The sequence below is a fragment of the Palaemon carinicauda genome, chromosome 23 (assembly GCF_036898095.1).
Source record: "Palaemon carinicauda isolate YSFRI2023 chromosome 23, ASM3689809v2, whole genome shotgun sequence".
NCBI lineage: Eukaryota > Metazoa > Arthropoda > Malacostraca > Decapoda > Palaemonidae > Palaemon > Palaemon carinicauda.
In genome coordinates this window covers 95,701,611-95,727,419 of record NC_090747.1, presented here as the reverse complement: position 1 = coordinate 95,727,419, position 25,809 = coordinate 95,701,611, and the positions used below count along the sequence as shown (strand labels likewise).

The 25,809-nt window shown below is 37.6% G+C and overlaps 2 protein-coding genes across 2 annotated transcripts in view; both read right to left on the bottom strand.

Moving 5' to 3' along the window:
* The window catches only part of LOC137617263 (DNA mismatch repair protein Mlh1-like), a 55,041-nt gene extending 43,578 nt beyond the window's left edge, over positions 1-11,463 (bottom strand). Inside the window, exons 1-2 of the mRNA XM_068347248.1 lie at positions 11,285-11,463; positions 7,190-7,272 (exon numbers count right to left, since the gene is read on the bottom strand). Coding sequence (XP_068203349.1) covers positions 7,190-7,272; positions 11,285-11,394 — 193 coding nt within the window. The 5' untranslated portion in view covers positions 11,395-11,463. The remainder of the gene's footprint in view (positions 1-7,189; positions 7,273-11,284) is intronic.
* A 6,041-nt stretch (positions 11,464-17,504) lies between these two features.
* Positions 17,505-25,809, bottom strand: part of LOC137617264 (uncharacterized) — a 15,096-nt gene continuing 6,791 nt past the window's right edge. Inside the window, exons 2-4 of the mRNA XM_068347249.1 lie at positions 20,179-20,718; positions 19,116-19,868; positions 17,505-17,938 (exon numbers count right to left, since the gene is read on the bottom strand). Of these exons, the coding sequence (XP_068203350.1) occupies positions 17,858-17,938; positions 19,116-19,868; positions 20,179-20,718 (1,374 nt within the window). The 3' untranslated portion in view covers positions 17,505-17,857. The remainder of the gene's footprint in view (positions 17,939-19,115; positions 19,869-20,178; positions 20,719-25,809) is intronic.

Here is a 25,809-nt window from a genome sequence, read left to right as displayed (position 1 = left end):
TCTCTAATCAGAAGCCTGAATAGTAAGAAACTGAGTTCTTAGAACTTGGAAAAGAAGGTTTCTTGATAGCACACTATAAGGCTTCTGATTGTCCTTGTAAAGGTTAAGACCTTTTTAGATAGTACCTAAGAGCTCTAACTGGGCAAAGTACTCTCTTCAGTTCATTCCCCACCAAGTTGGACAGGCTTGGGATCTCGAACGACTTAGGCCAAGGACGTGAAGGAAGCTCGTTTAGCAAAAACCGAGCTGCAAGGAACATGTAGCCGTTTCAGATGTGAAAACAATGATCCTGCTGAAGGAGTGGATCTCACTTACTCTTTTAGCTGTTGTCAAGCACACGAGGAAAAGAGTTTTTAATGTGAGGTCCTAAAAAGAGGCTGATTGGAGAGGTTCAAATCTTGATGACATAAGGAACCTTAGGACCACGTCTAGATTCCAGCCTGGAGTGGACAACCGACGTTCCTTTGAGGTCTCAAAAGACCTAGGGAGGTCCTGTAGATCTTTGTTGGTGGAAAGATCCAAGCCTCTGTGGCGGAAAACCGCTGCCAACATACTTCTGTAACCCTTGATCGTAGGAGCTGAAAGGGATCTTACTTTCCTTAGATATAACAGGAAGTCAGCAATCTGGGTTACAGTGGTACTGGTTGAGGAAACTGCATTGGTCTTGTACCAGCTACGGAAGACTTCCCCTTGAGACTGATAGATTCTGAGAGTGGATGTTCTCCTTGCTTTGGCAATCGCTCTGGCTGCCTCCTTCGAAAAGCCCCTAGCTCTTGAGAGTCTTTCGAAAGTCTGAAGGCAGTCAGACGAAGAGCGTGGAGGATTGGGTGTACCTTCTTTACGTGAGGTAGACTTAGAAGGTTCACTCCTAGAGGAAGAGTCCTGGGAATGTCGACCAGCCATTGCAGTACCTCTAAGAACCATTCTCTCGCGGGCCAGAGCGGAGCCAACCAACGTCAGCCGTGTCCCTTTGCGAGAGGAGAACTTCTGAAGTACCCTGTTGACAATCTTGAACGGCGGGAATGCATACAGGTCGAGATGGAACCAATCCAGCAGAAAAGCATCCACGTGAACTGCTGCTGTGTCTGGAATCGGAGAACAATACAACAGGAGTCTCTAGGTTATCGAGGTAGCGAACAGATCTATGGTTGGCTGACCCCACAGGGCCCAAAGTCTGCTGCAAACATTCTTGAGAAGGGTCCACTCTGTGGGGATGACCTGACCCTTCCGGCTGAGGTGATCTGCCATGACATTCATACCGCCCTGAATGAACCTCGTTACCAGTTAGCTTTCGATCTTTAGACCAGATGAGGAGGTCCCTTGCGATCTAGAACAACTTCCACGAAAGAGTCCCTCCCTGCTTGAAGATGTAAGCCAGGGCTGTGGTGTTGTCAGAGTCCACCTCCACCACTTTGTTAAGCTGGAGGGACTTGAAGTTTATCAAGGCCAGAATAACCGCCAACAACTCCTTGCAATTGATGTGAAGTGTCCTTCGCTCCTGATTCCATGTTCCCGAGCATTCTTGTCCGTCCAAAGTCGCACCCCAGCCCGTGTCTGATGCGTCCGAGAGGAGACGGCGGTCGTGTTTCTGAACAGCCAAAGGTAGACTTCCTTGAGAAGAAAGCTGTTCTTACACCACGCGAGAGAAGACCTCCTCTCTTCGGAAACAGGAACTGAGACCGTCTCTAGCGTCATGTCCTTTATCCAGTGAGCAGCTAGATGATACTGAAGGGGGGGGAGGTGGAGTCTCCCTAACACGATGAACAGGGTCAGCGATGAAAGTGTCCCTGTTAGACTCCTCCACTACCTGACTGAGCATCGGTTCCTTCTCAGCATGCTCTGGATGCATTCTAGGGCTTGGAAGATCCTTGGGGCCGACGGAAAAGCCCGAAAAGCTCGACTCTGAAGATCCATACCCAAGGAGACAATGGTCTGGGATGGGACGAGCTGAGACTCCTCAAAATTGACCAGGAGGCCCAGTTCCTTGGTCAGATCCATAGTCCATTTGAAAATCTCCAGACAGCGACGACTTGTGGGAGCTCTTAAAAGCCAGTCGTCTGACGGAGCCGGACACAAGATCATGGTACTGCTGCACAGTCTGTGAACTGTCAACCATGGGCAAGCGAGGAAGTACAGTGACAACCCGAATCTGTCTAGACTGTCTGGGTCGTACAGACAACTCCTTATCGGGTTGCTGAGGTTGCCGCACTGCGTCACAACAAGTCACTTCTGCTGGTTGTTGAACGTCTTCCCCGTGACACATTGACTCCGTAAACAAAAAATCCTCTAACAAGGACTAAGCTTGGACTGCATGTCTTGCAACACAGCTCAAGGTCTATGGGAGCAGGTGTGGTAACAGACGGGATTAGCGACTGAAGTGGAACCATTACCTTCCCTGGAAGCATGTTATGCTTAAATAAAAGTCCATAGGAGGCTACGCAGCTAAAGGCTCCCTCCAAATGACAGAGTCCTCAAGGGAATATCAGAAGGAGGGAGAAAAGCACTTTCTCATCTACAGGGACCATATCCGAGAAAAGCTAAGTTCTCTCAGTGAGGGTTTCACTGGTGCAAAAGCAGCAGACTAGAAGGCAACGTTATGAAACTGCTTGACAGTCTAGTGAGTTGGCAACAACCAAAGATGTGTGACTGAGAAGCATGCGGTAAGGTATGCAGAGCATGTTGTATGCAGAGTATGCTGTATGCAGAGCATGCTGTATGTAGAGCATGTTGTATGCAGAGCATGCTGAATGCAGAGCATGCTGTATGCAGAGCATGTTGTATGCAGAGCATGCTGAATGCAGAGCATGCTGTATGCAGAGCATGTTGTATGCAGAGCATGCTGTATGCAGAGCATGCTGTATGTAGAGCATGTTGTATGCAGAGCATGCTGAATGCAGAGCATGCTGTATGCAGAGCATGTTGTATGCAGAGCATGCTGTATGCAGAGCATGCTGTAAGTAGAGCATGCTGCAAGGTAAGCAGAGCGTGTGCATGGCGTTTAACATTTCTCAGAAATTCCATGACCAGTGCTAGAGTGCTTTATGCATGCTTGCATGGGGTTTTAATATCAACATAATATCTACCTTACATTCATAACTCATGATTCATATTTTTGCCATATTTTGCGATATTGTTAAAAATATATTGCAAGGAATACAAATATATTTTTATAAGAAATACAAATAACCTCCATTATCATAATGTTTGAAAATGGAGGTAAGGTATGCTGAACAGCAGAGTCAGAACGAGCTGGAACAACAATAGTAGTGGTTTCCTCTTCAAGACTCTGTTGAGGGAACACCTGAGGCTCAGTCTGCAAAGGCTGATCAAAAGAAGTAGCAGAAGGTAGGCGCATGGGTGGAGGAGGCTGACTCCTGGCATGAGTGGCTGAACTCAAGGGTTGCGCTTGCTAAGTGGTTGGCGGATGCGCAGTAGCAAGTTCCTGAGGAACGAGTTGAGGTTCCTGCGGTGTGAGCTGAGAGCGAAAAGGTAGTGGCTGCGCAGAACGCAGTAAAAGTCTCGCAAGTTGAGGCTCCTGAGGCGCAAGGCTAAGGTGTTGAGGTGCTTGCCTTGAGGAGGGTTGAGCTCGCTGCAGCGAGAGCTGAGGAGACTGACTCATGGATGGGAGAGGTTGTTGTACCTCAAGCGAGTGTTGCCTCACTGGTGGAACAGCAAGTGGAAGCGGAGGAAGAGAGGTATAAGCCTCCTGTTCCCATTGCTGAGGTTGCCTTAAGGAAGGCGGAGGGAGCTGCACACCACTGGGATCAGTAAACTCATAACGTGGCTCAACATCGTACGCCTGGCAGGCGGTACTGCGGTCAGGCGGAGCGAGCGCAGGCGGAGGGAGCGCAGGCGGAGCGAGCGCAGGCGGAGCGAGCGCAGGCGGAGCGAGCGCAGGCGGAGGCGCAACCTTCTCAGCCCGACACTCACGCATCAAGACCGAAAGTTGTGACTGCATGGACTGCAGTAGAGTCAACTTGGGGTCGGCAGACACTAAGGTCTGCTGAGGTAAAGCCTTAACAGCAGAGATCTGTTGCGGCAGAACCTTACTCCTCTTAGGCGGAGTGCATTCAACTGATGACTGCGGCGAGTCAGAGCTAACCCAATGACTGCATCCGGGTTGTTGAACTCTAACTTCGTACGTCTGGCATAGGTCTGGACTTTACGTTTAAGAGGTCTTGAGACCTGAGACCAGCGTTTTCTCCCCTAAATTTCTTCTGCAGACGAGCAAAATAAGGGCTCAATCGTCTGCGGGTGTGAGTGACGGTCTCTGTAAGACACGCCCGCAACCACCGAGGATACTTCTGTCCGTCGATCAAGGCCTGCCGAACCCTTTTGCCCTTCGACATTGCTTCTCCCCTGGGCTTGGGAGCTTGCAAGAGGTCCCGGGCTGGGAGGACGACTGGCACGCACAGAAGTACCCTCACGCACAACACTGACACACTTTGCGCTAATCACTTATCACTTTGATTTTCTGTTTGCACTTATTTCACTGAACTCGAAACTTTAAGTGGTTTGTACCTGAAACACGCAATTCTATCCTTTCTCAAAAGTTAGTAATTGCGAAAACAGAATTACAATGTAACAGAAAAATCTAATGAAAGATAAATAATTCAGTGGCTGGAAAGAGACTAAACACTAGATCACTCTAGAAACGTTTACCTTCTTCCCCTAAAGAGACTAGGGAGAAGAGCAAAAACGATAACAACGTTACTCGCTTGAATGAAACGTTTATCCTCCTCTTTCTCCCTCCGTCTCTATCTCTCTCTCTCTCTCTCTCTCTTGACTTAGAACCTGAGAGAAGAGCCCAATCATATATATCGTTAAAACATATTATTGTTAAAGGAAAAAACTGAAATATTTCCCAGAATGAAAAGTTCCTTTATTAGAATTAAAACCATTAAGTTAAGAAAGAATGAACAAAACGCTAGACACGGTTACTCTTACTGCAACGTGACACCGTGAAAATTCTTTCTCTATCGTAACGATAGAGCGCAAGTTGAACGTTCTGAACGTCAACAACTGCAGAGACAAAACAAAACGTTAGTTCAACTTTGAAAACAGTACGAGACTATCAAAGAAATTCTTTCAAAGACATTAAAATAGCATAATATGTTAACAGGTAAAACCGAAATGACGGGCTCAATGTTAATTAACTTCGGTACCAAGAAAAGACCGCCTACTATTAGGAAGGTCGAATATAAACAAATATAAAAATTAATTTTAATAAGTTTATAATAAAAGGAAGTTAATCGAAGAGGCCTATAAGAGGCGGAGAGATATAAAATAAATCTATAACTTTTGTTAAGCAAAATTAAGAAAGAGAGTCTATACTCTCTTAGACACCAACACTTCCGTCTAAGGGAAGGGTCGGCCATTTAAAGGTGAAAGAGAGTTCATACTCTCTTCGTCACCATAATTAATCAAATTAATTCCAAAAGCTAACTAAGCTAATATAGAAGTTTCCAGTATAGCGAATAGCTGCAAATTTTAGAGAAATACTTCACCAAACCGTGAACAATACTCCAAAATCATAAGCGTATCCAAGAACGTCTTGCCGGAAGCACGACAGAGGAAAAAGTGAGGTGGCGTCAACAACAAGTACTGTAGTACCTGGCCACAGGTGGCGCTTGTGAGTACACCCCCTTCTAGTATAGTGATAGCTGGCGTATCCCTCCCGTAGAATTCTGTCGGGCAACGGAGTTGACAGCTACATGATTATCGGGTAAGTTTAATATTGAAAAGTGTAAAACTCTGCAAAAAAAAACTGATAACGACAAATGTGTAGGGGAAGGTAGGTCTTCTTCTGGCTGAAACAACCAAAAAGCTGAGTGCCTTTGCGTTGTGGATTTGATTTTTCTTAATACTGTAATCATTGTTTTATTTTAAATGAGACATCTTAGCTAACCCTTTTACTTTTATCTCTAAAGTCATAAATTAAGTATAAAGTACATCATACTGTAAATAATTAATGAAATAATTGCTCAATTTTGCAACAAAGCCAACATCGCTTCAGTCAGGTTGAAGTTACACACTAGAACCGGTACAGTACTACAGTATGCACCTTTGAGAGAATGAAATAAAGTTGTCAGGCATGATTCCCTTCCTACTTACAAGATGATTATATTTCTGTTTATCCTATTTGAATACCACTAATACTTTCATAATGAATGTATGGTATATTTATTCACTTATTTCATAATTAGAATTGAAAAAAATGCAGTAAAATAAATTTGTTATCGCATTGGTTTTGACGTTAAAACCGAAGTAAGATTGCGTAAAATTGATTTTATTCTTCCATTTAATATTTAAGGATGACCGGCATAAAATCTTAACTGATGTATGCCAAACAGATGCAAACCAGGGTACTACTGCACATCGCTGTAGGTCTTCTAAATATTTCAGTTTTACATTCTATATTGCATTATATACCAAAATCCATACTGGTATATAACCATGTAACGTCATCATTTTACAACCTGATACACCACTATGCACTTTAATTTATTAGTCTTGTAACTCTGGTTTAGTACAAATTTTCTTTAAGTTATGCATATTCTAATTAACACTGGAAGAGGTTTCCTCCAACATCATAATATTGATTACTTGTTTCAAAATGCTATAAAATATCTTCCTTGTCCATCTCAAACAATGTTGAGGCATCAAATAATTTGTATATATCTTTGGGCATGCTCTTCGCACGCCCCAAAAGAGATTAGTTCACCAAACTTTCAACTGGGCTCCACAAGGCACTAGAATAGTTGGAAAACTCACGCCTACACAGCTGAGGACTATGAAGCATAAAGTAGATGATGATGAATGGAAAAGTATTGAGTTAAAAGCTCAGATAGAGACGACTAGCGAAATCTAACAGAGGTCCTTTGTGCCGATAGGCATAGGAGGAGATGATGATGATAATGATGATGCTATATCTTTTAATGTTATGTAATAGAATTTTGTAAATTTCTGATACTTTTTTATTTGATACAACTTTATATGAGTGTATTTACAAGCCCATAAATTGTATTTCAAAAGTGATGAACAATAACAAGAGCTACAACTTTCACATTTTTATGCTCAATACACAAAATTAAAATGCTACGCTAAAATCCAGCAAATAAAGCTTAGCACTGGATGTAACAATGACCTGTATTCTTACATATATCACAGTTAAGATAAAATATCATACCAGTGCCATTGTCCTGAATCTGTAAAAGTTTCAAGCCCCCTTGCTTGACTGTCACTTGAATTTGTGTGGCTTTGGCATCCAAACTGCAAAGAAAAGAATAAATAAAATTAAACGTGGATTGATATTCATCAGCTGAGAGAGAGAGAGAGAGAGAGAGAGAGAGAGAGAGAGAGAGAGAGAGAGAGTGTGTGTGTGTGTGTTTTAAGCCTAGGCATAGGAAACATTCATAGGTTATTCAAATAAATATGCTAGAAGCCTTGCTGTTATGATAAGACCCTTATAAGGAAGGGTAGATGCTGAACTAATTAATAGGCCTACCTTGACTGGCCTAACTTTGCCAAAGGTTAAAAATTATACTGATCATCATAGGTCTATTATCATTATTATTACTAGCTAAGCTACAGTACAACGCGAGTTGGAAAACTAGATTGCTACATGCTCAAGGGTTCTAACAGGGAAAATAGCCATGAGGACAGGAAATAAGGTAATAAACAAACTATATATGAGAAGTAATGAAGAAAAATTTCAAAATATCTTGAGATTACTAATAACGTTAAAATACATCTGTCATCTATAAACTATGAAGAGAAACTTATGTCAAGCTGTTCAACTTGTACCCACTGATCAAATGTACCTAAAACTAGATTATTAGTCTAATTGTTAAATTTACAGTATTTTGATTAATTATAATTATGACAAGGACAAAATTCCAAGAGTTCTCACGATTTATTTCTTAAATATGGAAACCTTCTGAAATGATAAGAAACAGCTATGGGTCAGTATACATTTAAGTTTTTCCTTAAATTTATGTGGTGTCAGATTTAATTATTCATTGCTCTTGACAGTTTTGATTGGTGTTTTACTGTTTTCTTCAATTCATATCATTGCACATCTTTTTATGTACAGTTTTGCACCCTGCATTCTAAAACAGTATTACAGAATTGTTTAATTTTGTAAGTTTATCAACACTTAATGTATTAGGGGTTTCCTTACAATTCAAATACTTGGTTAATTGTGCAACAAATTGAGCCTATTCCTTAATGCACAAAGCTAAGTACTGTACTATGCTGAGAGCTAAATACTTAAAACTCCGTCCATTCTAAAACTGGCGAAACTTCAATTTACTATGATTTTTTTATTTGATTCAAACAAACCTAATACTCGTATACATTTCTAAAGCTGATCTTAACTATTACAATCACTATATCTGACAGAGGAAAATTCAACTGAAAAATCAGTAAATAAAGAGAGAGTTCCTGCACAATTTGACATGCAATCATTTAGGACCTTAAATCCTCAGTTAGCTTTTGTTAAGACCAGCAGATTATTAAATCCTTAATTTGTAATCCTTCCCAAAAATGCAAAACTATAAGTTTCTACTGAGGAGGGCATTATTGATAGATATCAATCAGGAATTCAATAAGTTATATAGTAAATTGATCAAGCACTTCATGTGGAAATGATATCTATAGCAAGTTATCAATGTCAGACTAGGATAAAAAAGCTATAATAATAAAACATAACAGTATTTCACAAGTTTAATAATCACTACAGTAGTTAAATATTAACCACTTAAAATTTTAAGCAACTTCAACTCCTAATCATTTCACAAGTTTAATAATCAATACATACATACATACTGTACATACCATTTCAAGCAAGTCTAACATAATCAGTCAACAGTACATCCCACAATGATATAAATATGGATAACTGCACCTTGAATTTGCTAAGGTCAAAATGTTCCACTATCATTTGTTAAGTAGGCCAACAATTAAACAAGCCACATGTCCAAACGGTTCTTTGAATTTATGAATTTTGGTTACAGAGGCCATTCAGCACTTAGTGCAACTGAAGAAAACCCAACTTTCCAGCATTAAGTAAGTTTCAAGCAGTTTGACAGCAGGAAGGAAGGAAGTTAATAGGAATGTAGGTGACAAAGATGGATATAAAGCAAATACAGGTAAGGGATGAAGGAACGTTGCATATATCCAAGTAATGCCTGCAGTGCATCGTGAGAGGTGAACTGACAGCACATGCCCACTGACTTTCTGAAGATTACAATGATAACCCAGTCAAGATTACTGCTTCTCTGACAGGCATTTGTTGAAAACATTATAAATGGCCCCCTTATCTAAAGACTCATATATTCTGCAGTACCTATGTATTGTTATCGAGGAGTTTGTAGATTGGAGGGTTTCATTATAGAACAGTGCAATTTTATTTAGAACATCGAGACTCGCATAATTAAATAGATCTTTGAAAATACTCTTTTTGAATCCCATATACTACTGGCAGAAACCTCCATTAACGAAGATATAGATTTCAATAAAAAAAATTCCCGTTTTGCTACTTTTGTCATCTTGGCACAGGACACAGGAGCCTCCTTCCACCAAGAACGTTGTACGTTACTTGTTCAAATAGAATAAAGGGCCCAACATTTTATATTCAAAACCTTTGTTATTTGTTTTCAAAATTGATATATACATTATAAATATAGCTCTTGTGTTACTTATGTTAACGAATGGTTAGGGTAGAAACATGCGTTTGATATATTTAGTATCATAATGGGAAATAGAAACCAAGTCTATATTCGAACAGAGACTGGAATGCAAAGCTACATCTTTCCCCTTTGTCAAGTTTGTATAATTGAAAACAAACATTGAAATACTAGCCCATGGGGCTAACATATGTAGTAAAACTTGTTTCGCTTGCCAGAACATGAGTAATAAGATATAGTTTAATCAAGAGTAAAGGAAACTACGGCAAAGCAAAAGCCAATAAATCATTAGCTCAGTTAAGTAAGGAGGTATTTGTAATACAGTACAGTACTATCAACACTGCTACAAACGACTCCAGAGAAAATCACATTTTCCATGCATCCTGAAGTCCTGGCAAACAAAGGCTTGTGTTCTAAATGGTGTTTCATTACAACTACTTGGTTTTGATTATATTAACAGTTTTTTCTATTACGATGACCGATAGACACAACAAAGTTTAAAAAAGTCAATTTAAATATCATATGCCGTAAGTAAACTGGTTCACAGTATGTTTCAAAGTGTTTTGAATGTAATTTATGGTGCTACCTAGCGCAAAGCCATACCTTTTCAGTTATGATTGTTGACCCACCACAGTTCAACTGTAGATTTTCGACAAAAATCATTAGCATAAACGTTCAAAATCACACAAAACACAGTGAAAGTCTTACTTTCAACAAACCATTTATTGCACTTTTCTATAATTTTACCGACTGCCGTACATATGTCGGCATGAGCATGGCATAAGGGAATTTTAACATTATACCGAATAAAAAAACCTTACCTACAATTAAACACCCACACTTAACCTTACTTACATCAGTTTATTCTTACTTTGGGGGGGTTGGGGAATAACAACCACAGGCAACCCATATCGAGACACCTTATATTTCGACAGAGTTCCACCCAGCCATTGCCAGTACATAGGAGCTTGCAGTTTTTATTTTTTCGCGAGCGAAGCGATCACACTGCGGTACAAAATTCATTATATTCCGGTAATATTTTGATAGTCCTTAATGGTTTTTGCTCCGCCGTGTGCTCACAAAATATGAGAAACATCAAACTCCTAGGTACTGGCAATCAGTAATGGCTGGGTGGGACTCTATCGAAATATTACCAGAGGTAAGACTATTCAGGTGAGATGTCAGTTCTTTTTTCGAACTAAAAGTTCCAAGATATCTGACAGTTCACAACCTGCAAACATCCCGTCGTGTTAAATTGTGAAAACATCGGAGCCTTTGTATATCAGCAGCCAGTTCCTCATGCAGTGATTAAAAATGGACATCAACTAACCTAAACTTTCACCCCTAACCTAACCTACAAGCAGTGTCCTTGCCTACATAAATAACAGGGGCGGGGGGTAACGACCCCCTTACACTGCCGTATTCTAAGTTAGCCACAATATTACATACAGGTGGCCGCTTTCATAAATACACCTCAAAACATCATAGGATTGACATACCTCACCAGTAAGTATTGTGCACTATCATTACATGATAAGTACAACCGCCGGTAATTCAACAACCTAAAAACCTGGAACAAGCTGTTACAAACTTACCTATTTTCTATCATTTCCTTCAAGGCATTACAAGGTCTTTGAACCACCTCCCCGGCTGCTATTCTGTTCACGACCACCTCATCTAACTTCTTAATTTTTCCTGGCTCCATGACAAATTGGTACAAGAGCCAAGTACAAAAGATTAAATTATAAGTTAGGCAAATGCGGCTGCTGAAGTGTAGTAGACTAGACTCAACAAGCAAACGACCGCGCAAAGTTTGTTTACATGGCAACAAGTCTTCTTCTTCTTCTTCAGGTTCAGGTTCTGGGGTGAGGCATATACTTTGCAACGGCGCATACAAAGTTTCTTTTTTTTTTTTCAGCCCAATTCTATACACGGGCTTTCTCTTATTACAGCTCTTCGGTTAGTTTCACGAATATGACTATTTATACTATATTATTCTAACCAATAGAGTTACTTAGTGGTCTTTCAGCACTCAGATGATATAGTAATCATTACTAGTTGCCTTAGATACTTTGCTTTTGATAGAAAAACTTGGGTGTTCTGTTAAAATTGCTATTAACTTTTCCTTTACAAAGTAAAATATTGAAGTCCACTCTTATGGCTTGTAAAATAATAACCAATAAAATGACAAATATGAGTAAAATTAATGAAGGCCTGTATTGTTTGGAAATTTGTTACAAATTAAAGTTTGAATGTTTTAACAAAGCTGTCAGAATTAGATTCCCAAAATAATCAAGAAATTTTGTAGCACATAATACAGGCAACAAATTGCGGTGACACAAAAGTAGTTAAGGGTGGCGTAGAGTTATCTAAGTGAACTTTTACCAAGACTGTTGGTTATAGAGCCATAAAATATTCAAAACCAAAGATTACGTTTTAAGAATACGTCACTTTATATATGAATAGAATATTAAGTCTTTTACGGATAGTCACGAGAAATTCGGAATACCATAATAGGCCTAAGTCCTACTTTAATAAACTTGTACCACCGTACTGTGTTCAGACTGCATATTAAAAAACACCCTAATTTGAGGTGCATCTTTGCCTCATAACTTAAAAAAAGTAGGGTCATGTTGACATAATTTGTTGTCAATATGTATAGAAATTCTCGAATAGTGTGGGGGGCGTCCATTTATGATAGCTTGACGAGATATTGGGCCTTTTTCAAACATTTTATCTTTGACATGCAGCTTATGTTACACAAAATATGGGAAATTCTATTCGGAGGTCCACTGACTCATCTTCCTGAATCCTGATTCTTTTATTATATTTTCTAACTTAATGTGTTTTACTTTGGCAAATTAAAATAAGGTTGCACGGATGTCACTCATCTGTCACTGTACATCACCCCAGCCCCTAAGAAAAGTTTCTTTGCGAAGCACATTAAGGTAACTGTTATGTCATGGAATCTATTGGTTATCTGAACCAAATAACATTAATATTCACTTTAATGTTACCATAGATTCTCAACTATTTTTTGTACCGCTAACATTAATTCAGTTTCAATTAGTTTTAGTTTAGATTTCATAAAATCTTGATAGGACATAATTAAATTTGTCATTTCATATCTAATGCCATTAAAAGACATGTGTCAACTTCAAAATCCATTCCCTGGCCCAGTTTTCTTCTTAAGGTTTCTTAAGATGAATAAGAATTTCCCATCGCCGTCATTTCCAATACAACCGAATGAAAATGTCTCGAGGATAGACGTGTTTAAAAAAATTTGAAGACCGACGGTATATGTATTTTTGAAGATTACTTGAAATTTACTTTCTTTTTATTCTTGGAATTGGCAATTAGGGAATTTCCTATGGCAACTGATTACATGTTAAATCTTCTATCTCCTTTCCAAATAAGAACTTGCACCAGTATTTGGACACAGGATAAAATAGAAACAGGTTTGCATGAACTCTCAAGTTCTAGTAATCAAGAGCAATATTCAAAACTTTCCAATATATAGGAAACTTACGTTTGAGGCTAGAAGTGAGGTTGACGGGTTCATCCTTGCCAAGATTCTTGAACAAGGTGTGTCGTATTATGCCAGCGGTAGTTTTAGATTAATTTCAGAAGCAGGTCTTCTGAAAGCTATTTAACTTTTATAAGAACATCTTTGCTTTCATTATTTGAAATTGACTTTCTTATTCTTTATTTATAACTATTATATCGACGTCTACTGTTGGCTCTAGAGCCTTTAAATATAAGGCCCGGAGAGTATATAATCAACTCCCACGAGATATCCGAATGATTGAAGATATTAAGCCTTTCAAGAGGAAGCTGATGATTTTATTATTCTGTGAGTGCTTCGATAATGATGATTTAACAGTAAGCGAGCAATACGCGATGTGAAATGTTGAATGCTTTCGAACGAACATGATAAAATGATTGTGGAGGTCCGGTATATAGTTGGGTTCCCCAGCTGTACAGGACCAGAAAAGAAGCCCTTAGATGTCAGGATGCCAGGAAACTCCAAATCAATCAATCAATTAAGGAACTTGCACCCAAAAAACACTGATATTCAACACATTCTAACCATACACGTTTAAACATTTACAGGGGATCAATTGCGTTGTTGGTTTCCTTTATCTCCTTCATGCCCTGATAACATCACAAATATATTCCCTATTAAAAGTCTTTTAGTATTTCAGTATCTTGTTCAATTCTAATTTAAATAAGCATTTCCAAGCCATAATCGTATTTTCTTCGGTTTCAATTTTATTTCTAAAATAACTCTGATATTTCGTGATCGCCATAAACATTAAGTAGCTTTTTGCTTTAACATTTCCAGTCAAACCATCAAGATATTGGTTTCTGATTATAATACTCATTTTCTCCTACCTAAACAGATATAGAAATCTTAGCTAAAGCGGAACTAGATAATAAGACTCCAGTAAACATTCTATCTGCCTCTGGAAATTCCCTAATAAATTGCCAATTCAAAGAATACTATAAACTAAAGAATACGGTATACAAATCAGTGCTAGTTCATTTTTCCATTGTCTATACACTCACACACCGAATAGTCTGGCCTATTCTTTACATATTCTCTTCTGTCCTCATACACCTGACAACACTGAGATTACCTAACAATTCTTCTTACTGGACTGTAATTGTTCAGTGGCCACTTTCCTCTTTGAAAGGGTGGAAGATTCTTTAGCTATGGTAAACAGCTCATCTAGGAGAAGGACACTCCAAAATCAAACCATTGTTTTCTAATCTTGTGTAGTGCCATAGCCTCTGTACCATGGTCTTCCACTGTCTTGGGTTAGAGTTCTCTTGCTTGAGGGTACACTCGGGCACACTGTTCTATCTTATATCTTATTTCTCTTCCTCTTGTTTTGTTAAAGATTTTTTATAGTTTATAGAGATATTTTTTCTAATATTGTTTTTAAAATTTTTTACTTGTCCTTGTTCCCTTTCCTCACTGAACTATTTTCCATGTTGGAGCCCATGGGCTTATAGCATCCTGCTTTTCCAACTAGGGTTGTAGCTTAGCAAGTAATAATAATAATAATAATAATAATAATAATAATAATAATAGCCAGCTTATATCCTCAGAGATATGGTTATACTAAAAGGGACTTTTTAAAAGTTTTCGCAACATAGTGTTTGAGGTAGGCCTAACTGAAACGGGGAACCATGCAACCAAAGAAATGTTCATTAGCTTTTATCAAATGTATCTGCTGTATGAGACCAAAGCTTCTCTGCGGTCATCAGAAAAAAAATGGCTAGGCCAGATATTCTTTCAAGAATCTTAAGATGGAACCAGCCAAGGCTCAAGTTACGAGATAACGTTCTCTTCAGTTGCTGCTAAAGTACCCTGTAATTAGCGATACACGAGATTTCTGCTTGTAAGAATACGACTGAAAGCAAATAGATTTCCTTAGAGGATAATTTTAACAAAATATTGTAAAACAAACTTTTCAGGATATGAATAAAAATCTGTGAGCTTGGGGCTGTCCTACTGATCCCAAGTTAACATTAAAAAATGTTCTAACCTTACACTCACGAACAAACCATTTGAAAAACATTAAGTTGAAGGAAAAAATAAAAGTCTGACTTCGAGTTTCGCTATGGTGATTTGACATGTAGGAAATACCATAACTAATGGAAGCATGGTTTACATACATACACATACACACACACACACACATATATATATATATATATATATATATATATATATATATATATATATATATATATATATATATATATATATAAAGGAACTTGCGAAAATCTGTGAGACCTTAACTAACTGACATGTGGTAGATATCAAAATGATTCCAACTTTTTTTCAGAGATGAAACTCTAAACTGTTTAATACAATGACTGCAAGTAACGTTATCACGAAAACTATGACATTTGTGGATAGTCAAACAATGTCCAATGTATCATCATACAATCTTTTAAAAAAACTTAATTTGCGTCAAATGTCATCAAAGCCACAGCAAAACCACCCATTAAAGTGATAAAATATCGATTGAAGGTAATTATTTAAAGGTCCTAGGGGTTTAAACAATTCAAGAGCCAAAAACCCCGATGATATAATCAGAACAAAATAACATGGAATTACTATATGTGGTTAAATAAATTCAATAGGCAGTGAGGACTTTCTTATTCTGCGAGTGTTTCGATAGTGACTAACATTATGCCCTCCAGAATGAACATCATAAAACGACCGTGGAGATCCTATAGATAGTTTTCCCCTGCTGTACAGGACCAGATAAGCAACCCTTAAAGTAAAGTAAGTAAATGTAGCAATCGTGATGGTACGGGCGAAGCTTTCAAAAATCAAATAATCTCCAAAGAGAAATTGCTTTGGCTGATCTATTTCCAATCAATCTTTTATAAACCAGGGTGCTTTTGTTAGGCAACCTTTTACCATCATACAACAGAAACCTTATTATTATTATTATTACTTGCTAAGCTACAACCCTAGTTGGAAAAGCAGGATGCTATAAGCCCAAGGGCTCCAACAGGGAAAATAGCCCAGTGAGGAAAGGAAGCAAGGAAAAATACAATATTTTAAAAACAGCAACAACACCTAAACAATTATTTCCTTTATAAACTAGAAAAACTTTAACAAAACATGAGGAAAAGAAATTGGAATAGTGTGCCCGAGTGTACCCTCAAGGAAGAAAACTCTACCCCAAGACAGTGGAAGACCATGGTACAGAGGCTATCAGGTTCAGGTTCTGGGGTGAGGCATAGCCTTTACAACGGTGCCTATGGCACTACCCAAGACTAATCAGGGAAACTTGGACAGGATGTTCTGCTTATGAGGTTGGATATTTACTAATTACTCTGTCGTTTCAGTTATTTCACCTGACTCATGATATTGTCAACTTTGCCTTTTTTCATGAGATGGTTTGGCTAGAGCTTCAATGCTGTATGCTTAACTGAGACTTCTGTGCTCACCGTCTTGGTCGATTTGGATTTGGCTCGATTAGTTCCTGAGAATATTTAATGCATTTAGTTTTTGTTTTTGTTTTCAAGCGATATGCATAATATCTGATTTCTACGTTTATTTTAACTTTTTCTGAATAGATAATTCAAACGATTAATAACCTAAACATGTATATTTGGCTCTACACATTCATAGAAAGCACTCATGACACCGAAACCCTGAAGATTAGATGGATATTCTACACTTATCGGCAATTGACTGCCGAGCTCGGCACTATTACATTTTCAGTTCTACCCTTAGTTTGATGAAAACCTCAGCACAGAAAATCGAAGCAAATTCTTCTCAGTTGTCACAGATTTCATTTAAGCAATTATAAGTCAATGCCGACGTTAGGATTTAGCATCAAGTGAGATTTTCTTCTGTGAAAAGTCACCGATTACATAACAAGTACTTACAAAACACTACACTCACCGTAAAAGTTATCAATTCAACGCAAGACGTCACAAATATTAGCACCTCACAGATATGTCCGTACAGGCCTTACTTCGAGAGTTAACTGTTGGGAACTTCGAAGTTACACGTTACAACAACCAAACTCTACTGACGGCCATTACTACCTAGATCTACCTACGTGGCTACCGGGTGGCTGTTCAGCTACGGTAGCTTGATAGCCGAAGTTCGATGTTTCATACTGCACGAAGCATTATCATAGAAGCTTGTAAGTTAGGAAATTAAATCTGCCTTCATTTCAGAATGTCCTGCTACATCAATGCATTTATAAGTACTGCAAAATCCTTTATGTACCATTCATCCACTGGGGAGTCCACTTTCACGAAAAGTAAGAGAGATCCACATAATTATTTTATTTCTTCAACATGACATACATCTTGAACATCGGCATTGCAAGCGGCGTACGCTACAATTGTCCTTACAATAGTGAAAAAATGCAACATAATAAAAATATCTATACACAAACTTTTCAACGACACATTCCTACAGATACAAATCACCAAAATGTTTTTATTTACTTAGGAAAGGGGAAAATCACAGCGTTCGAGACGGTATAACAGCAACGAAAGAGTACAGTTAAGTCAAGAGTAATGGAATGAAGCAATGCCCTCTTCAAGGAGGAAGATCAGTACTAAGGCCAATTAGCAGCTTGCTGTTCCTCGTAATGAATGGTACTTGATCTAAACTGGTCTTAATCGAAACCGCCGGCGTTTGGATGGACCTCTTGGCAACAGACTCCGTTGGTGATGCTGCCGTCTGGTATGAAACAGGGCTGGAAAGATAAAATGAGAAAAGAATTTAATTAGAAATATTAGCACTAAAATGGCAACTGCATTCTTAATTTCTCTCATTTACCTACTCTACATTCATGATTGTATTATTGTTTTAATATACTGTATGTCTCTCATTGACTTTTTTTGACAGTTGAGTTGAGATGTTAGTACATTATTTAACCCTTTTACCCCCACCATAAGGTTAAATTTCGAGCACATTTTGCTATATATTTTTTTAATTGCTCTAACAGGCTTAATTTTTGTCCTAGAGAGGTCAGGTTGGTCTCATTCTTTTGGAAAAGGCCTGGAGTTTTTCATAAAATTATAAAAAATATGTAAAAATATGTAATTAACAGTGTTTTGCAAGAACGTACCGGTACGTCCTTTGGAAGTGAAAGTTAAATACAAGTAGATGTGTGGAATGTTTTGTTTGTGTTATGATAAATTATGAGAATGTCAATAAAAAGAGCATGAAATTAATTATATTCATGACTTAGGATACGACTATAATATATTGCACATGAAATGTTATGTTCAAAATAAGCAAAAAAATTCATTATTACGGATGTCAGTTTTTTGTTGGTTAGAAAACAATTAGTTATGTTGAGGCAAAATACTAATATCATCATGGCTATAATAATTATCGTCATCATTATCATTGTAGAAAAAAAGCAAAAAAAAAATCTTTCAATGAAAAAATAATTTTCTTTCATAGGAAAGAAAATAACCTGTAATAATATCTATGATGAATAGACATCTCATAATTATTCAACAAATGATTCTTCAACTATGATTATATCAGCAATAATAAAAATCCTAACACCATTTACCAAATCTGACTCATCACTACCTTGAAAAATATTATTTACAAATTTCTTCAGAAATACATAACTGCCTTAAAATGTACAGGGTGACTTAAGTCTTTTCATAGTTTATATATGACGTTTTTTTTTACGTTACTGTTTTTAAAATATTTTATTGTTAATTTTTTCTCATATCGCTTATTTCCTCATTTCCTTTCTTTACAGCTATTTTACCCTATTGGAGCCCTTGGACTTATAGCAACTTGCTTTTCCAGCTACGGTTGTGGCTTAGCTAATAACAATATTAATAAAAAAGATTTATGGAAATAACCGTTATTCAAAGTATAAATATAAACAACCGTTATTCACTTACGAGTAGTGGAACCGTTGGCGCATCCGGCCATACTGCCATCAGCTGCGAGGCATCCCTGATGATGAATCCTGTGTAAGGATTGCACTGGTTCGGCTGGACACAGTAGGTGCCAGCGCTGCAGGATCCCCCTCTCGCTGGCATACCCATCATTCCCATCATCATTCCACCCATCATCATGGGGTTTGGTGGAGGGTTGGCTGGAGACACTAGGCCAATGGGGTTGCTGATGGGAACCGAAGGTTGGCGGGGAGGTTGTGGTGCAGCAGGGTTATTAGGGTTCAGGAAGGTAGACTGAGGGTTTTGCTGGTTTGGTCTCTGGGGCGTGAGTGGGTTCTGGGGTACCGGGGGTCTTCCATAACCGGGGGTAGGGTTCTGTGGAGCTGGTATTGAGGGCTGGGGTGCTGGTCTTGCAGGCTGTGGTGCTGGTCTTGCGGGCTGGGGTGCTGGAGCAGGTTTGAATGCGGGAGCAGGCAATGCAAGTTGTGGATTAGGTGCAGGTTTTGGAGGTTGAGGTGCGGGAATAGGTTTTACAAACTGGGGAGCAGGGGCAGGAGCAGGTGCAGGAGCAGGTCTGAAAGGCCGCTGAGGTGCTGGAGGCTGTCTAGGCGGAAGGGGTGCTGGCGCTGCGATTAAAGGAGGGGACACTACTCCTGGCCTCTGGGGCTGAGGGCCAGGGAAGCTAGAGGGAAGAGTTCCTGCTGGTATGCCACAGCAAATCATGTCACCTCCACAGCTCTCATACCTGGATGCAACCTGCAACAAAAATTGGAAATTATTAGAGAAACTGATGTACAATTAAGCTAAAATGTAGCAGGAAGATGATAGACTTAATGATAACAAATCAGTTCAGTAAGTAGCGCTTCAACTGGTAAATAGTTCAGGACAAAGTAACACTTTTCAAGACTATTTTTTTTTTCAGAGAAAATTATGGAAGTACTGCTTTCTTCAAGTGGCAAGAACGTTATAAAAATCTAGAATTTAGATGAATGCAATATTTTGAACACCAAGGTGACATGAATGGTGAAAGATGTAAAAACAAACATAGAAGCTCGTGTCTAATTACATTTGCAGGTATATTCCTAATTCTCTTATTAATATTCCCCGTGCCATCAGAGATGACGAATCCATCACGACAGAGCTGCCAGTGCACACAGACATAGGAAGCCGGGCAAATCCCCATGGGAGGCTGGACCAGATTCTGCGTCACTGAGGGCTGTTGAGGAAGGGACGACGCTTGTCCGGGAAACTGGCTAGGCTGAATGTACCCTTGCTGGGGCCTGGGTCTCTGTTGTGAGGGAGCTACTGGTCTTGACCCTCCTGAGACACCACTGCTGCTGCTACTGCTGCTGACGACTACATGTGTAGGAGAAGGTCCTGAAAATGGCGAATCATTTCCAGCCCACCAGTAGTCTCCAGACCCTCCAGCATTACTCCCTCCACTACTTCCGCAGCCATTCCCACCACAAGAAACTGTCTGGGCTGGAAGAGGTTGACCGCCCCCGCATCCACCGCCTCCACCTCCGCATCCATTATTAGGGTTCCTTGGAGGGCCGTAGGATGTACTCACTCCTACAGCCAGTGCCAAAAGAAAAAGACCTCGCATCTGAAAGGATAAGAAGAGAATAAATATTACTTGAAGCAAAGGAAGCACAATACACATACAAACACACACACACACACTCATATACACACATATATACTGTACACACACACACACACACACACACACATATATATATATATATATATATATATATATATACATATATATATATATATATATATATATACACATATATATACTGTATATATATATATATATATATATATATATATATATATATATATATATACGCTGTATATATACTTGCAAAAACAGGCAAAATAAAAATACAAAGTGAATCCTGACTAGTTTCATCTTAATTCTTCAGGAGTACTCTTGAAGAATATAAAACTAGTCAAGAATAACTCAAAATTTTCAATTTCCCTGTTTTTTTTTTTTTTTTTTTTTTTTTTTGCATCTGAGTATCACAAATTCCTGTGAGTTTTATGCACATACATACGTACATGAAAATCATGACAGTTAACACATGATAAGTTCAAAATACTTTGATACTTCAGCCTTATCCACATCGCCAGACTCATAATCACGGATACTCAAAATGAAATTAAAAGATACAATGGTGCTATAATGACCTCAGGTAAAAAAGGATTTAAGAAAAGAGGTTGAAGGGTCAATGACAAACTAGTCAGAGTTGAAATTTGAGTTTTGACATTTTGTATAGGTAATCAACATTGTTTCCAGGACATTTTTCTGAGTAGTTCTTAAAATAGATTGTTGTGTAGGATTTTGAGCAAATGAACAGCTGAAACATTATATATGTACCATTTTGAGACTGATTTTTATGCTGTTTGGTTCTTATACATATATATTTGAATGTTTACCCCACATAAAATTAAATATATTCTGAACAAGGAATAAAATACATTATAATGTCATAATATAGATGGCTCCTTTTAATTAACATATTTCTCAATGTGCTGTTAAATCTAAACTTCTTCTTTCTTCTTCTTCTTTGTATGCATCTTTTCCCACTTTTATGTGGGGTCGATGTTTCTGACTAGCTTTCTCCATCTACCTCTGTCCCACAATTCATCACCGGTTAATCCCTTTGATCGAAGGTCATCCTTGATACAGTCCATCCCCCTTCGCTTAGGTCTCCCTCTCCTTCTCGTTCCCTGTACCTCCATTTCCATCACCCTCCTCCCAATATACTGTTTATCTCTTCTCATGATATGACCATACCACCTCAGTCTACTTCCTTGTATCTTATCTGATAGTTTTCTAACTCCTGTGGTACCCCTAATTACTTCACTCCGTATCTTATCTTTTCTTGTCACCCCACACATCCATCTCAACATTCTCATCTCTGCTAAATCCAGTTTCTTCTCTTCTGTCTTCTTTATTGCCCACGTCTCCGCTCCATACATCATTGCCCCTCAGTGGCTGGGTTTACTGTTATATCTAAACACTTTCCCTATATTAATTTTCTAAGGGTGATGCCATTTAAATAAAATCCACGGAAAATGTAAAAAAAAATTATATTATTTATTGATTCGCCTTTCCCTAGCTGAACCTTATACATTAGATATTTCTTCATACAAATTTTCTTACATCATGTCAAGGATCATATAAGTCACTATAGTCAATTTTTTTAATGAAGCACATATGCACCGACTCGCAGCGGTGCCCTTTTAGTTCGGAAAAGTTTCCTGATCGCTGATTGGTTAGAATTATCTTGTCCAGCCAATCAGCGATCAGGAAACTTTTCCGAGCTAAGAGGACACCGCTGCGAGTCGGTGCAAATCTGCCTCGCTAAAAAAAAAAAAAATGACAATAGTGGAAATTTCTTCTATTTTCGAAAAATCGACTTTTATGTTCTCAGCGCTACATATTCTCATTGCTCTCAGACACAAAGAAGAAAATCTAGACGAATTTAAATATCTGGAATCGCTTGAATAAGTTATTAATGGGCTCTCATAATTTAAATCAAAATTTATTGGCTCACCTAACAACGAAAATATCCAAGAAAGGGATACTGTTATTTTATTCGTTTTATAGATTAAATTCTTGGAAACAACCAATAAATCAATAATGGCAAGAAATCTTTCAAGATTGAATTTTTCATCTAGAATTCACGGAAGCATAATCAAGATAACGGCACAAAACAGTTTGAGACTCTCTCTCTCTCTCTCTCTCTCTCTCTCTCTCTCTCTCTCTCTCTCTCTCTCTCTCTCTCTCTCTCTCTCTCTCTCTCTCTCTCAATACCAAAAATTTTGTCAAAGAAATTCCCATGAAAAAATTAACTTAAACTTCTCCATACACAAACAAATAGGTTCAATAACAGCATTAGATGGTAATGATGCCTCCTGAGAATTTAAGATATCACCAAAGAAATACAAGAAGCCATTAATTAAATAAACACTTTAGTAATACTTAAATAACATAAAAAACTAACCAATCTGTGGTTTGGCGTTACGTTCATATTTTTCTAACTTATTACACAGATCGTATTTTTTCAAAAGACGAGTATGAAACGGAACCTAAAGTTAGAGAAAGTCATTCGACTAAATATTCTAATGTTTTATGGCATAAGATCCTGTTGTACGGATAGATCGTATTGAATTTCCTTATTTGTGGGTTTTAATTAAACCCTAGAAATAGGATACTGAAAGGTCCAATTAGAGATGAATGAACCATTAGGAGGATTTTTATGCTTCGAAATTTATCTTATGCTCGTGTTTAAATCATTGACAACTCTTAATTGCAGTCTATTTGTTTTTGTTATAAGTAATTCACTATAATTTCTTAAGGATTTTATGGATGCTATAAATAATTTTGAAACTAGAGGGGGCACTCAGTTGAGAGCATGCCTTCGCCACCCCCAAGCAGTCTTATTTCGTTCGTAACTCCACTGCGTACTTGTACTTCGATGTATTTTCTTCAAAATCTAATGGATTTGCCATATTGGGTCAAAACTCACATGTCCACCAAGTTTTGTTGAAATTGATTCATTAGTTTTTGCGTACTGTTGGTTACAAAAAAAAAAAATTTGCTATTTTATTAACATAGCAATTATTTTCAAAGTACTGCTGTGTAATTAATCTTTGAAGTACTGTATCCAATATGTTACAAATTTATCCTTGCGTCATACCCAACATGACTACCAAGTTTGGTCAACATCGGTACAAGTAGTTTCTGTGTAACGTTGCTCACAAGTTTATCAATAAACTAAGAAACAGACAACAAGGGTGAATACATACCATTAGAAAAATCACCGATTTTGGCTAAATAATGCTTCAACCCCCATTCCTTATTGGGGAATATAAAATACCTCTCGCTATTCCTATATTAGTTTTTGGAATGTTCTAATTTTTCAGTCTAACAAAGACTTGCCAATATTTCGTTTTTTTTATTTATAATCTCACTCGATATAATATTTACGCTTAAATCCAATACTGGCAAACTTATTCCAGTCATTTTCTTGTATTAGTCAGTTTAATTATTCTGTCAGATGGAAACTCAAGAAACATATGTTCTTTCTTGAGTTGGGAGATGATATCCTACACAGGTGATGTAGCTTAGCTTAGTTGGTAATAATAATAATAATAATAATAATAATAATAATAATAATAATAATAATAATAATAATAATAATAATAATATGAAAATCATATAAAATTACATCTTACATTACGCAAAATCTTTTTTTTTTTTTCTTATAGTCTCCAAGTGATTTTTTCCAAGGACGAGATACTAATATAAAGGAATCGATGTTTATTTTCATTTCTTAGACGTGCAAGACGTAATGACTTAGGAAAAATATAGTCCCCTAAACAACTCGAGTGCCATATGTGGATGAGATCATGGTGAGGAGCAGATGGAGATGGTTTGGACATGCTTTTCGCACTCCCCAAGAGAGATTAGTTCACCTAACGTTCAGCTGGGCTCCAAAAGGCACTAGAAGAGTTGGAAGACCCAGGCCTACATGGCTGAGTAATATGAAGCGTGAAGTAGGAGATGATGAATGGAGAAGTATTGATAGATAGATAGAAACGACTGGCGGAATCTAACCGAGGCCCTTTGCGTTTAAAGGCGTAGGAAGAGATGATGATGAAACTATGAAAAAATCTCTTAAATTCTTGCATAATGGGTTTTTTATCAAAGATGGTTGAAACCCGAAGCAGTAATCTATATAATGACCTTACTTAGAGAAATATCCCAGAAATAATGTTAATTACCTGTACAAGAAAAGTTTAAATTTAAGTATAAGTTCTTTTAGATTTCTTAAATCCTACTTATCTGACGTCCATGATAAGCTGACCTTAGAAATCCAATATTCTGTATAAATACGACACATCTGTTTTTGCTTCATTGAAAGTGACGATCTCAATAAGACGAAATTACAAGCTTCAATCAATATCTTTTAATCTTTTCTTCCGTGGTTTGATATGTATATATATATATATATATATATATATATATATATATATATATATATATATATATATATATATATATATATATACTAACTAGTGTACGCAACCTGTCAAAAATTACTTTTAATATTTAGATAGATATGACACACATCCTTCTCACCTCCCTACCCGAGGGATGGGAGAGACCAAATAGTCATACATTTGGCGATGCCGGTCTGCGTGATATATATATATATATATATATATATATATATATATATATATATATATATATATATATATATATATAAATATATATATATATATATACATGTATATGTATGTATGTATGTATGTATATGTATCTATGTATACATACATATATATATATATATATATATATATATATACATATATATATATATAACCAGACACATGCTCTTCATAATATAAAGGAGATATTACTTTATTTGCGTGTGAGAGTTGTCCTTATAAAATACATATCAGTCAATTATTAACTTCCAAAGTTTAATTCTGTCACTTTGATAAAATCTTCAAACTGCAAAATGCCCCAAGACCGAAGCATACTTGAGAGAGAGAGAGAGAGAGAGAGAGAGAGAGAGAGAGAGAGAGAGAGATTCCGAATACGATACCAGAACAGACCGCAGATAGGAATCGCGCGCTGAAACGAAAACCTCTTTACTTTTTATTTCAA